General features: G+C 44.2%; 1 protein-coding gene across 4 annotated transcripts in view; it reads right to left on the reverse strand.

The window, feature by feature from the left end:
- MALT1 (MALT1 paracaspase) overlaps positions 1 to 876 on the reverse strand; it is a 59521-nt gene extending 58645 nt beyond the window's left edge. For all 4 annotated transcript variants that reach the window (XM_082417956.1, XM_082417955.1, XM_082417954.1 and 1 more), the window contains exon 1: positions 428 to 876. In XM_082417956.1, the coding sequence (XP_082274082.1) occupies positions 428 to 702 (275 nt within the window). In that variant the 5' untranslated portion in view covers positions 703 to 876. The remainder of the gene's footprint in view (positions 1 to 427) is intronic.
- Between the last annotated feature and the right edge of the window lie 13452 nt (positions 877 to 14328).

Raw genomic sequence — 14328 nt, forward strand, 5'->3', positions numbered from 1 at the left:
GTCTCTGTATTTTAATCCTTTGGAATTACCGCCCTAACGCAATGGTCTCCAGATAGCTTTCTTTATATTCTCCTTGGTCAACCTCTATTTCTCTCTTTCAGCTAAAGGGGAGGAGGGTAGGAAAAGGGTGTGGACTGCCGGAGTCCAACCTCGAATCTCTGCATTCCCAGGACTTTCCTGGGTTCAGGCTCTCTGTCTGGAAGGTTACTGAAGTTCTCCCACCTCCTTCCCTCCGCGCTCCTTACCCCCAGCGGCCCCTGCACCATCTCAAGTGGCCCCGATGTTTTCCAACCTCACCCATCGCCGCGTCCGCCCTCCCTCTCCCGTGCCCACTTCACTCTCCCCGCGCGCCCCCCGCCCAAGTTCGCCCCCACGTGACCCCGCCCCGCCCTTACACCCCACCCAACCCCGGGCCCCGCTGCCGCACCTGAGCCGGAGGCGCCCCCGACTCCCCGCCACCTCGGCCAGCCTCCTCCATCCCCGGCCCTCGGGCGCTCGGTCCAAGCTCCGGCTGAGCCTCCGCAGCAGCGGCTCCGGAAGGCGGTTGAGGGTCGCGCCGGCTGCTGCGGCGAGCGGCGGCCCCGAGGGCGCGGCCGCCGGCGGCTGCGAGGCCAGGGGCGGCGGGGCCTGCAGCAGCTCCCCGCACAGCGACATGTCCCGCGCCGGTGACCCCGCGACAGCTGCTGCTCCCGCCGGCCGCATCGCGCACTTTCCGCTCGCCCCCTCGCTCGCCGCGGCGCCGCGGAGGCAGGGGCGGAAGGACTAATTGGACGGCGCTGCACCGCGCTCGGAGGAGGAAGCGCCGCTTCCCGCCCCGCAGAGCCAGGTTTGCTTGGGTGAGCCGGGCCGGCTGGCCGCGCTAGCGGCTCCGGGGGCGGGGCCTCGGGCGGGGGCGGGGCCGCCCACTGCGCGCGTGCGCGCACCTCCCCCGCCCTCCGCGCCGCCTCTTCTGGGCCGCGGCGAGGCGCGCGCTTCAAACACGGTTGGGAGGTGGAGTCGTTGCTGAGCAGGAAGGGTCGAGTGGTGGCAGCTGGAGGAGGAAGCGGTGGAGGAACTACGCTCGGGTGGCACCACTATGGCGAGGAAGCCTGTGGCGTCGGGGCTTCCCGAGGCTGTGGGAGGAAGATTGCCTCACGCCAAGGAGGGGAGCACGTGGTTTTCCATCGCCGGCGGGTCCGCTCCTCCAGAGGCGCGCTCTGCTGACTCAGTGACTTGCGTGTGCCCGGCGACGCCACCAGCACCCGCGTTGGGCAGCCTCAGCGGAGGATTCCTCGTTTTAGGATTAGATGTGTATGGCATTGCTAAGGAAGTGGTGCTAGAGATCCAGATACTCAGTGGAAATTGCCTGAAATCTGTGCCTAGACTTCAACAACAACAACAACAAAACTGGGCTGTAGTGTATTGGAAATGATTGTTTTTAGCAGGAATCACCTGGTTTCCTCCGAGTCAGACTGCCATCCAGAATCTTCATAAATCACAGCAGACAGTTTTATAGAGGATGCCCTTCCCTGGAAGGATGCAGAATAGCTGAAATAACAAATGCAGACGCACCTGAGCTCACTCTCCCACTCTTAGCGATATTCGAGGCCATTGCCCCATTGAAAACTAGAGGGTAGTTTGGGACAAAAGCGAGCAAGTAACTTATAAAGTGTGACTAGCCAGGTAGCCCCCAGACAGAAGGTTTCCTGGTCCAGTTTCTGGTGGCATTAACTTTTTCATCACACGGGACAGCAGGATTTTCTGTAGCAATAATTTGGACACCCAAATTCTCACTACCTTTTTTCAGGGTGGTAGCTCCACACAGCTTCCACCACATCCTAGCACAGTTAATCACTATCCAGTGATTTTTTTAATCCAGTGTAAGTTCAGAGTTCATACTGCGGTATAACGGCTAAGTGCACAAACTTTGGATCCAGGAAGATCTGCTGGGTTCTAGTTTTATGACTTTGAATAAGTTACTTAATTCTCTGCCTCATCTATTAAAATGGGACTGAAAATATAGTATATATAGAGTTGTTACCAGAATTAAAGGAGTTGATGTATGTAAATCACTTAGCTCTGCTTAGCAAGTAGTAGATAATAAATACTAACTTATCAGCATTATCCTTAGAAGTGCAAATGCTTGTTTCATACTCGGTTTGACCTTGGTAAACCTTTTCCAATTACTTCTAGTGCCTTCCGCTTTTGTCCTCAGTCAGTGAACAAATATATTAGTCTGTTACCTCCAGGTACCAAGTATGGAAATCAAGTCTTCTGGTCTTTATTGGTCTGGTCCTCATTAGTCTAGTCTTCTAGTCTTTTAAAATTGAGATTCAAGGGACTTTTTTCTAAGTATACTATATGCAAGTTTTTGCTTGTGCACCTGCTCATTCATTACCCTGTGAGTATCCTTCCCAATTTGACCAGGTGCATCTTATCCAGTACAGCTCAGCTGGGTACTGATGATGTCAGAACCCTCCCACCCCCTCCCCTGCTTCTCCTCTCTGCCTCAAGACAAGTGCCTCCCTCATTTCACTCGAGTCAGGGCCCTGTTTTTCACCTAGCAATTTTATATCCTATGCATTCACCTCACCCGTCACCCTCCAGCCTCTACCTTGTACTAACATTATGTTTTATGACTGGTCTTTTTCTCCTCTCAATCAAATGTTAATATTTTCTAATGTAATTTCACTCCTGTGGTTCTCTTATGGGGCCTAATGGTACAGTAGAAAGAATGTGACCTTTAGAGTTAGCCCTGAATTTGAATTTTGATGCTGCCAGTCATTAATGGTATGACTTTAGGCAAGTTAACCTCTCACCTTCAATTTCCACATCTGTAAAGAGTAGAAGATGATAGTACCTGTTTCAAATGATTGTTATGAGAATTAAATGAGAGATAATTTCTCTATGTACACATAGAAAGTGTCTGGGAGAAGTAGATGCAGAGTTTATTAGTACTCTCAAAGTTGCCAGGTTAATTTTGGAAAAACACAATAAACAGTAATTCAACTATGCTCCAGTAAAATTAAAATATTAAAAAAATAAATAAACAGTAAGTCAGGTACCTTTTCTATATCAACCATTACATTTCTATAAAGATAGGAGAAAAACAGAGTGGAGCTCTGACTTTTAAATGCCCCTTGAAAGTTCACGCATGTCTACGGATAATATACTTGGGAGTTCTTCCTCCTTAGTTGAAAGTGACATAGGGCTTTGTGAATCCAGACAATTTGCAGGAAGCCTGTGGTTTCATTCTATAGAAATCCATTGATGTCATCTTTAGAACACTCACACATCTGGAAACTGACCCATAGCTTTTTTTCCTTTATGCGTTTTGACTAGAGTTGGTACTCTAACCGAAAATGCCAGAATGCCATTATTTTATATCTGGACAGATTTTCAAAGGCCCAGTGCAGGAGAACACCCAGAGGTCCTGGGATCTGTATACAACAGAGGGAAAGGAAACAGGAGTCTCGTGACTTAAATGACATTCCTTGTCTCCCACCTTATTCCATGCCCAGCACCCTTTGTGACCTCTGACTCAGCCTCTGTGTTGAGTACACGCAAGCCACTTTCTGACACAAGGTTCTCCACTTCCCTTGCTGCCCCTTCTTGCTACCATCTCCCAAGGGATTGGGGGGATTTTCCCATTTCAATTTCAACTTTGGAATAGCAGCTAAGCATTGCGTTAATATTCCATACCCTTCCTTCATGATGAATCATCCATGGCAGAGATTACATTTACTTGTCTACATTCACTCATTCATTCACAAATATTAATTGGATTCCTACCTTGTGCCAGGCTCTGTGCCAAATACTGTTAAGGGATGATTTTCATTTAGTTTTGTTTTTATTAAGCCTGTATTTTTTTTAGAGCGGTTTTAGGTGCACAGCAAAATTGAGGGGAAGGTACAGAGATATCTCATGTACCCTCTGCTCTCACCTACTTACAGCCTCCCCCATTATCAATATCCGCCACCAGAGTGGTACATTTGTCACAACTGATGAACCTACATGGATACATGATAATCACCTGAAGTCCATAATTTACATTAGGGTTCATCCTGGTGTTGTACATTCTGTGGGTTTAGACAAATGTATAATGATATGTATCTACCATTAAGGTATCATACAGAGTATTTTCACTGTCCTAAAAATCCTCTGTACTCTGCCTATTCATCTTTCCTCCCTCCCAACCCTTTTCAATCACTGGTCTTTTTACCGTCTCCATATTTTGGCCCTTTTCAGAAAGTGATATAGTTGGAATCATAAGCCTTTTCAGATTGGCTTCTTTCACTTAATAATATGCATCTAATATTCCTCCATGTCTTTTCATAGCTTGATAGCTCATTTCTTTCTAGTGCTAAATAATATTCTGTTGTCTGGATGTACCACAGTTTGTTTATCCATTCACCTACTGAAGGACATCTTGGTTGTGTCTAAGTTTTGGCAACTGTGAATAAAGCTGCTGTAAAGATCTGTGTGTAGGTTTTGTGTGGACATACGTTTTCAGCTCCTCTGAGTAAATACCAAGGAGGGTGATTGCTAGATCATAGGGTAAGAGTATGTTTAGTTTTGTAAGAACCCCAAACTGTTTCCCACAGTGTCTGCGTCCTTCTGCATTCCCACCAGCAATGAATGAGAGTTCCTGTTGCCCACAACCTGGCCAACACTTGGTGTTTTTGGTGTTTCAGATTTTGGATAAGTTGGTTTTTCAAAAAGAAAGTTAAAATCATGACTCTCAACGAATGTACAGTGAATACAAGTCAAAGATTTTATTTAACACGTTAGTGAACGAGGGAACCGGAAAGGTGTTGTGACCACTTCAAAGGAGAATCCAAAGGCGAGATAAATATGTAAGCCCAGCAGGGAGCTGAGATGAATTAGCTTAATAGATGCAAACCAACTTCTTCCACAGTGGAGGAGGGAAATCCATTGAACCTCCTCCAACAGAATTTATCTATTTATAATCAAGAATTATTCGCATTGCTATCAGTTTCCTACAACTTCTATCTCTCGGAGTTGCAAGATGCCTTAGTCAAAGGCAAAGAAAGGCATAGATAACCCAGATAGATGAGCTAGTTAGGACACCCATTACGTTCCACATCTTTGTTAATTCTTTCTTACAGTGCTTAGAATACAGGGTTGACTAAATCCAATCTCTGCTTGTGGCAAAGAAAGGGAGTGGTGAGTACTCTGTTGGCAGCAAGAAGGAAGGCTGAAAACACGGAGGAGAAAGTACCATGTGGGGCAGCAAGAGAAAAAACAAAAACAAAAAAACTCCTCACATACAAGGGAATTCCCATGAGGCTGTCAGTGGCTAGTTCAGCAGCGCTTTATGAGATGGAAGACATTCCCGTGTACAGCACACTCCTGTATACATTGCCACTTTCTCCTTCCTATTCAAGGAAACGTATCTGAGGAATAATACCAGGTATCATGATAGATACAACATTACGATAGGAAAAGTCTTGAATCAGATCTAATTTACTATCTACAATGCCAATCATTTATTATCTACAAAGCAAATCAGAAACTCTGATACTTAAATGATCAGCACTAGCAAATCACTGGGGACACATTTCAACTGAAGGCAGGAACCGCAGTTGACGTGATATTTCTCATGGCCGTGAGCCACTTTGTTGGGGTTTTCAAAAGGGTGCTAACTACGTTAATCCACCCAACAGTCTTTTGACTTTGTGACACTAACAACTGCATTGGGCTATGATGCAATTTATGAAGAAATTAATCCAATAATATTTACCAACTACCAATCTGTACTCTCTTAGGATGTAAGAGGGATGCTGGCTTCGCCGGTGTTCCTCATCCCTGGTTGCACGTAAGAATCACATGAGGGTAGCCCAGTTCCTCAAAAAGTTAAACATAGAATTATCATATGATCCAGCAATCCCACTTCTGGAATATACCCAAAAGAGTTGCAAGCAGCAACTCAAACAGATGCCTGTACATCAATATTTGTAGCGGCATTATTCACGGTAACCAAAAGGTGGAAACAGCCCAAATGTTCAGTAACAGATGAATGGAAAGGCAAAATGTGCTACATACATACAATGGAATATCATGCAGCCTTAAAAAGGAAGGAAATTCTGACGCACGCTACAACCTGGAAAGCATATGCTTAGTGAAATACTCCAGAAACAGAAGGACAAATATTGTATGATTCCGTTTATATAGGGTACCTAGAATGGGCAAATTCATAGAGACAGAAATTAGAATAGAGTGGGGCTGGGGGACTGGGGGAAATAAGGAGTTATTGTTTAATGGATACAAAGTTTCTGTTCGGGATGATGAAAAAGTTCTGGAAATGGATAGTGGTGATGGTTGCACAACACTGTGAATGTACTTAATGCCACTAAATTATATACTTAAAAATGGTTAAAACGGTAAACTTTATGTTGTATATGGTTTCCCACATACACACAAAGGAACCTTAAAACCCGAGAAACCTTAAAAACATACTGATACCTGGCTTAGAATCCCCAGAGATCTGATCTTAATCGGTCTGGGGTGTCTTTAGTTTTTCTTTTTTCTTTTTTTTTTTAATAGTAGTTTTAAAAGTCCCTGAAGTGATTCTAACGTACAGCCAGGTTTCAGAAGGGATGCTTAATTTCCAGGGTGGTGGTGCTCAGCCTTGACTATATATTAGACTCATTTGGGGAGTTTTAAAATACATTGGTGTCTGAGTCTCACACCCAAGATTCTTATTTAATTGGCTTGGGGATGCTGCCTGGTTACTGAGAATTTTTTCTTAGTTTCCCATCTGATTCTAATATGTAACCAAGGTGAGAACCACTGCTCCAGGGAGAGCCCAGGATCTCTGCCTTTTCATTCCACCTTTGGAGAGCAAGCACTTCCGTGTCTGTCAGTGATGAAACCAAGGGCATAGTGGGAAAGGAACTTCTGATGAGAGTCAGAGGCTCAACTTCTCCAAGGCCACTTGGTTCTTTGTCTTTCCCTTCACAGTCAGAATGTTAAAAGTGGGAGAAGCAAAGCAGACCAGTAGAGGGTCCAGGAGAAAGGAGTGAAGATCTACCTATTAGGCTCATTCCTAAGGGAGAAAGGCTCTTTATTCTTCTGGCATCCAGCTCCTCCCAGCTTCTAACATGGGCACTGCTCCCTCATCATCCCTAGTCCCCACTTATTCCTTTCCTTCCCCAAGAGGGGCTCAGAGCTGACCTGTCCAGCCAGGATTCCAAAGAGCCAGGGCTGTTAAGAGTATCTCGATCAAGGGACCATAGCTCTGGGACTTCCCTGGCGGTCCAGTGGTTAAGACTCTGTGCTTCCAACGCAAGGGACGCGGGTTCGATCCCTGGTTGGGGGAACTAAGATCCCACATGTTGCATGATGCAGCCAAAAAAAAAGGCGGGTGGGGGGAACCATAGCGCTGGTGCATGAAAAATTAGCTAGTTTACCTTTAAAGGGTCATCTAGATGGTGGACATACATCATGCCTTGATTGATCCTGACTTACCTTCAGCCAATCTTTCGTCGCTTTTATCTTCCTTGGTATTTGTATTTCTGTTCTTCTGTATAAATACTGGCTCAGTCTGCTTATTAGGTCCTGTTGCATCCTGCCATCTTGTTTGTGATCGCCCTACTCCAGCTCTCAGTCCTTGGAAGCAAGGCCAACTGGACCGGGTGGTGTGGATTTAGACACGCAGCTGAAAAGCAACGTGAGATCAGGGTGGCCCCTGGAAGACAGCATGGAGAGAGCAGATGAGGCCAGCTCTACTCTAAGCCTTGAGGTAAAGTAGTGGTTCCCCATTAGTCTGTGCCATTCCATCAGGGTGGAGTCCCACCATAACGGTTTTGGCTGATGACTTACCCAATTATAATGAGAACACATTGCAGGCAATGCCCCCTGTATAACACATCCTTCTTCCATATATATGTCCCTTGGGAAATGAGCAGACATTGGCAAGGAGACTTGGGGTTCCAGATCCTGGCTGTCCGTTCAGACATAGCAGACAAGGGACACAAAATATAAAATAGAACCCATGTTTTCTAGAAGCCTATGATCTAGCTGAGGAGAGAAATTTTATAAACATGAAAAAGTGGCAAAGCAAGATTTTGGACCTTAGGATTTCTATACTGGTGTATGCAGTTTAGAAGTTTTCCAGAGACTTTTATCAAAAGCCCTAGAGATGGGCCAGGAACGAAGAGAAGTAAACTAGGATTAAGGATGGTAGACTCAGAGAGTGAAAGGAGTCTGACCAGTGAAGGCATGATTATTTCCTGGATAATACTGATATAATTTTACTTTTTAAAAAATGTGACACCTATGACTATTCCCAGTTGAATGACAATATTAGCCTTTGCAGGTGAGCACATTCAGGTGGAAAGGTGAAAATACACTAGTGCTGGCTCTGCTCCGTGCTTCCAAGGGTGACGTGTTCTCAGTTTCTTGGGGGTCACTGATGGAGGGATCTGACTGTGAACATGGTGTTATGTGCCAAGAATTGATTCAAAACTCCTGACAGCTCGGGCTCTCCATCAGAGCCTGGGACTTCCTAGGTGTGGTACCCTGAGGACATATTTGGTGGCTCCGATTGAAGGTATGGACTAGATGCTTTTTAAGCCCCCTTCAACATTAAGGTTCTGAGTGGAAGGGCATGAGGTCTCAGAGGAGAGCATGTGATCAAAGACTAGCCCTGGGGCTTCCCTGGTGGCGCAGTGGTTGAGAATCTGCCTGCTGATGCAGGGGACACGGGTTCGAGCCCTGGTCTGGGAAGATCCCACATGCCACGGAGCAACTAGGCCCGTGAGCCACAATTGCTGAGCCTGCGCGTCTGGAGCCTGTGCTCCGCAACAAGAGAGGCCGCGATAGTGAGAGGCCCGCGCACCGCGATGAAGAGTGGCCCCCACTTGCTGCAACTAGAGAAAGCCCTCGCACAGAAACGAAGACCCAACACAGCCAAAAATAAATATTAAAAAAAAATTAATTAATTAAAAAAAAAGAAACTATAAGACTAACTGGACATTTTTTTTTTTTTTTATTAATAGCTACTCTATTTATTTATTTATTTATTTATTTTAGCTGTGTTGGGTCTTCATTTCGTGCGAGGGCTTTCTCTAGTTGCGGCAAGCGGGGGCCACTCTTCATCGCGGTGCGCTGGCCTCTCACTATCGCGGCCTCTCTTGTTGCGGAGCACAGGCTCCAGACGCGCAGGCTCAGCAGTTGTGGCTCACGGGCCCAGTTGCTCCGTGGCATGTGGGATCTTCCCAGACCAGGGCTCGAACCCGTGTCCCCTGCATCGGCAGGCAGATTCTCAACCACTGCGCCACCAGGGAAGCCCCTGGACATGTTTTTAAAAAAAAAAAAAAAAAAGACTAGCCCTGGATGGTGATCACAGCTCTTCCAGTATCGTGGACTACTTCCAGTTAAGCAAATTAACATATAAATAAGATTATTTGTGGGGGGCAGAGGGGCAATATTTAAATGACTGAAGGTTTAAATTGTAACATATTAGTTATATGCTCAAATTAGATATCGAGAACAAACAGTGCTGTTTCAGGAGAATGGACACCGTATTAAATTAAAATGCAAATAATATTTATTGGTTGAGGGAAAGGGGAGAAGAAGGTGCATGTTTAGTCAACCAACAGTTTAAATCATACTTAAGGCCTTTAAGCATTAGTTATTTGCTAATCCTTACATGCTAATCATTCATTTGTTCTGTAAAGCTACGTCAATGAAAACTTTTCTTTGAAGCATTTTTTGTAGGAGGCTAGTTGAAATTATGAGTAAAAGGGCATTTATTTAAAATATTCTCTAATTTAAGCTTTTCACTGAGTGACTCTAATGAATTTAATTTACTGAGGTTTTGCTGTGTATAGATCAGAGCACTGAAGCTACTGGAAATTTTTGTGGTATCATAATAAAGATAATCAATAATTATTTCGTGATAATGAGAATAGCTTGAACAAGTATGTATGTGGTCACCTGTTTAACACGATATTCATGGAAAGTCAGCCCTAAAGAGCACCTCAGTTGACTTAGGCCAACACCTTCAATTTCAGATGAGAGCTCTGTGGCGTAGAGAGGTTTTCTGTCTCTTCTTAAGCCTCTACCATAGTAGTTCTCAAAGTGAGGGCCCTGGCCCAACTGCATCAGCTTTTCAGAAATGCAGATTCTCAGGCCCCCCACCAAACCTACTGAAAAAAACTCGGGGCGTGAGCCCAAGAAGATGTGGCTGAACCAGCCCTCCAGCTGATTCCGATCCACAGCAGTTTGAGAACTGCTCCCCCCAACTCTAGCTTTAAAATATTTTGAGACAATAACTTCTCCAGCGACACAGAGAATTACTTCCTGTTTTATGTCTAAATTTATCTCCCTAAAGCTTTGCAGGGCGTGTCACACAGTCTGTACAAGTGCAGAGACACCTTTACGGGTAACAGCGCAGAGTGGGGCTCAGCAGAAGGGGGAGATGAAGACAGGGCTGGCGGTGGGCAGGGGCTGGGGAAACAAGGGCTGGTCTTTGCCCCTTCCTATTACCATTGATCGATAATTTCCTAATCTGAGATCCATTCCAAAGAGGGGCACGGCACAGTTTCATTTGGGGTCTGGGTTTTTAAGACAAACAACACGGAGCCGAGGGAGTGCAGAGTTGGGGTAAAACTTAGGAGCGATGTGGTAGAGACATGGGTGTCTCAGACGCTGGCCAACATTGTTCCACAAGTTGTCTGAATAAAGCAACGTAGAATGGAGAAGGGTCTAGCCCTCTGGGAGCTGAGCACAGACAAGCTCAGAAAGGCTCCAGACGACTGGCTGGGATCCAGGGCATGATTCCGCTCCTCCCCACCCACTCCTGCCAAACCGGTGTTAGGGGAGAAATCCAGGGATTCAGGGTACCCAAGAGATGGGGGTTCAGGATGCCGAGGGAGCCGTGTAGGTGGCCTGACTGTGTTTCTGAGGTCTTCACGATGCTGTTTGGAAGGACTGTTCTGTCTGCCTAGAGTGGCACTCTTTTCTCAGAAATATTGCTTTTCAATGCGTGGTTCATTGGGAGCCCCCAGTTTCTTACCAGTCTGCTTCCTCAACCCAGTGATTGGCTGGAGGTAGGCACGTTGCCCAAGCTTGGCCAGTCCTGGGGATTTCTGACCTTCACCTTGATGAAGAGGGTCTCAGGCTATCTCAGGGGGCAAACCTGTGAGGTATGAGCCTGAGCTGGCTGGTGGTCATGTCCCCACCGGCTGTGTGGACTTTTCCCATAGGGGGAGAAAGTGACCGGTACCCTGAGAGAAGCAGAAATGAGAGGTGGAGAAAGTAGTGTTCCGTCCCTGGCTGTGGTTGCCCCCGAGGCCCAGCTCACTTTTCACCTTTCCTTCACTGCAGTTGGCTGAGCCAACAAATTTGCTTTTTTGCTGTAGGGGAGGGAAAAAAAAACCTTTTCCTCTACCCTCTTATGTTCAGTACCTGGGTCCTGCGAATTACACTGGTAAGCAACAGATGAGCTGGAGAAAATGTTTATTTCATTTGCACACGGGAACCATCAAAGGAAGTAGATGCCTCCTTAACTGGTTGGCGTTAAAGAATTACATACCTAATTTAGTAGAAGAGGGGGAGGGGAGAGAAAAGGCTTCTTATGGGAAGAACAAATAGGTTTCTTTAAGAAAGGCAAATGGGTTTTAGGAAAATAGATGGGAGAGGAGAAAGTTCGTGATAACGTTTGTCTATACAGGTATGGGTAGTCTTTCCATCTTCTTCAGGGTCATAACAATCCCCTGGAGAAGGGAATTGGGTTAGGTTTTATTTGTGTTCTTTCTTCTGGGGGTAGATCCACCCTGCAGAGGAATTTATGGCAGCCTTATTTCCCAGAAGTTACTGCTTTTAGTCAAATAAGGGAAGCTCCCAGAGGGCTTTGTGTGTGTGTGTGTGTGTGTGTGTGTGTGTGTGTGTGTTTATCTGTTGAATCTCAAATGTCTTCAGCCTAAAATAATCACTATACCAAATATTTTGGTATATTTTGGAGAGGTATATTCTGAACCCCTTCATTGCCTAAGCCAATTTTGTACCCTTTAGGTACTGTGCCTAGCTTCACGACATCTTTCTGTAGATGCTTTAACTAGCAAGACACCCAGTAGGTTTTTTTAAAAAAAATATTTTATTTTCTAAGTGGATAAGCAATCAATTCATACTAATTATTTTAGACTTAATTTTTTTTTTACAGTAGTGTTAGGTTTACAACAAAATTGAGAGGAAGATACATCGATTTCTCATATACCCCTGGTACCCACACATATATAGCCTTTCCCGTTATCAACATCACTCACCAAAATGATACATTTCTTACAATTGACAAACCTACACTGTCACATCATAATTACCCAAAAGTCCACAGTTTACCTTAAAATTCATTCTTGGTGTTACACATTCATTCTATGGATTTAGACAAATGTACAATGACATATAGCCATCATTATAATACACAGTATTTTCACTGCCCTAAAAAATCTTCTGTGCTCCCCCTATTAACACCCTCCACCCTCATCCCTGAAAACCACTGATATTTTTACTGTGTTCATAGTTTTTTCTTTTCCAGAATGTCATATAGTTGGAATCATACAGCCTTTCCAGACTGGCTTCTTTCACTTAGTAGTCTGCATTTAAGGTTCTTCCACATCTTTTCATGGCTCGCTGGCTTATTTCTTTTTAGTGCTAAATAGTATTCCATTGTCTGGATGTACCAGTTTATTTACCCATTCACCTACTGAAGGACATCTGGGTTGCTTCCAAGTTTTGACAATTGTGAATAAAGCTGCTATAAACATCCGTGTGCAGATGTTTGTGTGGACATAAGTTTTCAACTCCTTTGTGTAAATACCAAGGAGTGTGATTGCTGGATTGTATAGTACGTTTTGTTTTGTAAGAACCCCAAACTGTTTCCCACAGTGTCTGTGTCCTTCTGCATTCTCACCAGCAACGAATGAGAGTTCCTGTTGCCCACAGCCTGGCCAACACTTGGTGTTGTCGAAGTTCCAAATTTTGGTCCTTCTAATCTGTGTGTAGTGGTTATTTTTAAAATTATGCCATCTGCTTTATAAATCCTGCATTGAGTATTCTTGTACCTCTTTAGAATGTGGTGTCTATTTCAGGGGCCTCAGCTGAAAATTTCATTTTACCATCCTGTTACACTTATCTTCCTTAACTTGGTATCTTCCCAAGCTCACTGATATCCATAAACTTGTAGATTTCAAAGTTCACATATCTTCATGATACATAGCAACGACTTGAAAGGGCTATTACCTTCCTCCCTTGAGAAGCATTTCCCTTTATTCCTACCCTTCATTTACTGTCATTGAGCCAACACTTGAACCTTTGCACACTCTTTAATATCGTAATGACCATGTGGTTAGAAAAATTTGCTTGTGTAGAATTTTGCCAAAGAATTTTATCACTATAAATAATTTACATCCACTTATTTGTACAATTTTAATCAATTATCCTTTCTTTTTTCTGGAAAACATGTTACTATTCATTCAATGGATTGATCATTCTTGCATTTAGATGCTCCTACATTTTATGATAGATTCCTCTTAGGGTGTCCTCTGGAACAAATATATATTTTTTTGCATGGAAGTAGCATTGGCAGCTTGATAGTCTCTAGCTCAGCAGTTATTTGTAACATCAGTTTTATCAATAGTAACACAGTTTCATCCATAGCTGTCTTCAGAGCTCTTCAAAGGATACTGCCTAATTCTGTTAACTTAATATTCAGGTGATTTGCTAAGTGAGTTTTAAATAGCTTCTGTTTAATCGAATGCCTTAGACCTATTTGCTTCAAAAGACATTTGGGAACAAGATTATCCCTAAATGATGGCATAAAGAAAAGACCAAGGCAGAGAAAGCTTCACTGCTGCAATCGTATCATTCCCGAGTGCACGTTTGCATTGCATTGGTCTAGTACACAACGAAATAACATGGACTCTAAGTTTTGACTGTAAACTTTTGGTTTCACCTTGTTATGTTTCCTCCCTTTGTGGTTAGCCACTTGGGAGGGGATTTCCGGAGATGCAGGCTATATAGTTTGTTTCCCAAAATATTTTGTATTGTTTTGGGTAAGAGAGTATGTTGCCTACTCTGCAAAACCTAGGTCTCAGAGAGCTAATACGACTTATAGCTGTAATAACATGATCATAATTTGTCTCGGTGGTGAGGGGAGGTGTCTCTACTATGACACATTCTTTTGTAAGAAAAGAAAACTTTAAAAAATATATTCTTTTTTTAATTTGGTAAAATACACATAACATAAAATTTACCATTTTTTCTTCCAGTTTATATAATTGACCTACGGCACTGTATGAGTTTCAGGTGTACAGCATAATTATT

Source organism: Balaenoptera physalus, assembly GCF_965194825.1.
Source record: "Balaenoptera physalus genome assembly, chromosome: 12".
In the NCBI taxonomy this organism is placed as follows: domain Eukaryota; kingdom Metazoa; phylum Chordata; class Mammalia; order Artiodactyla; family Balaenopteridae; genus Balaenoptera; species Balaenoptera physalus.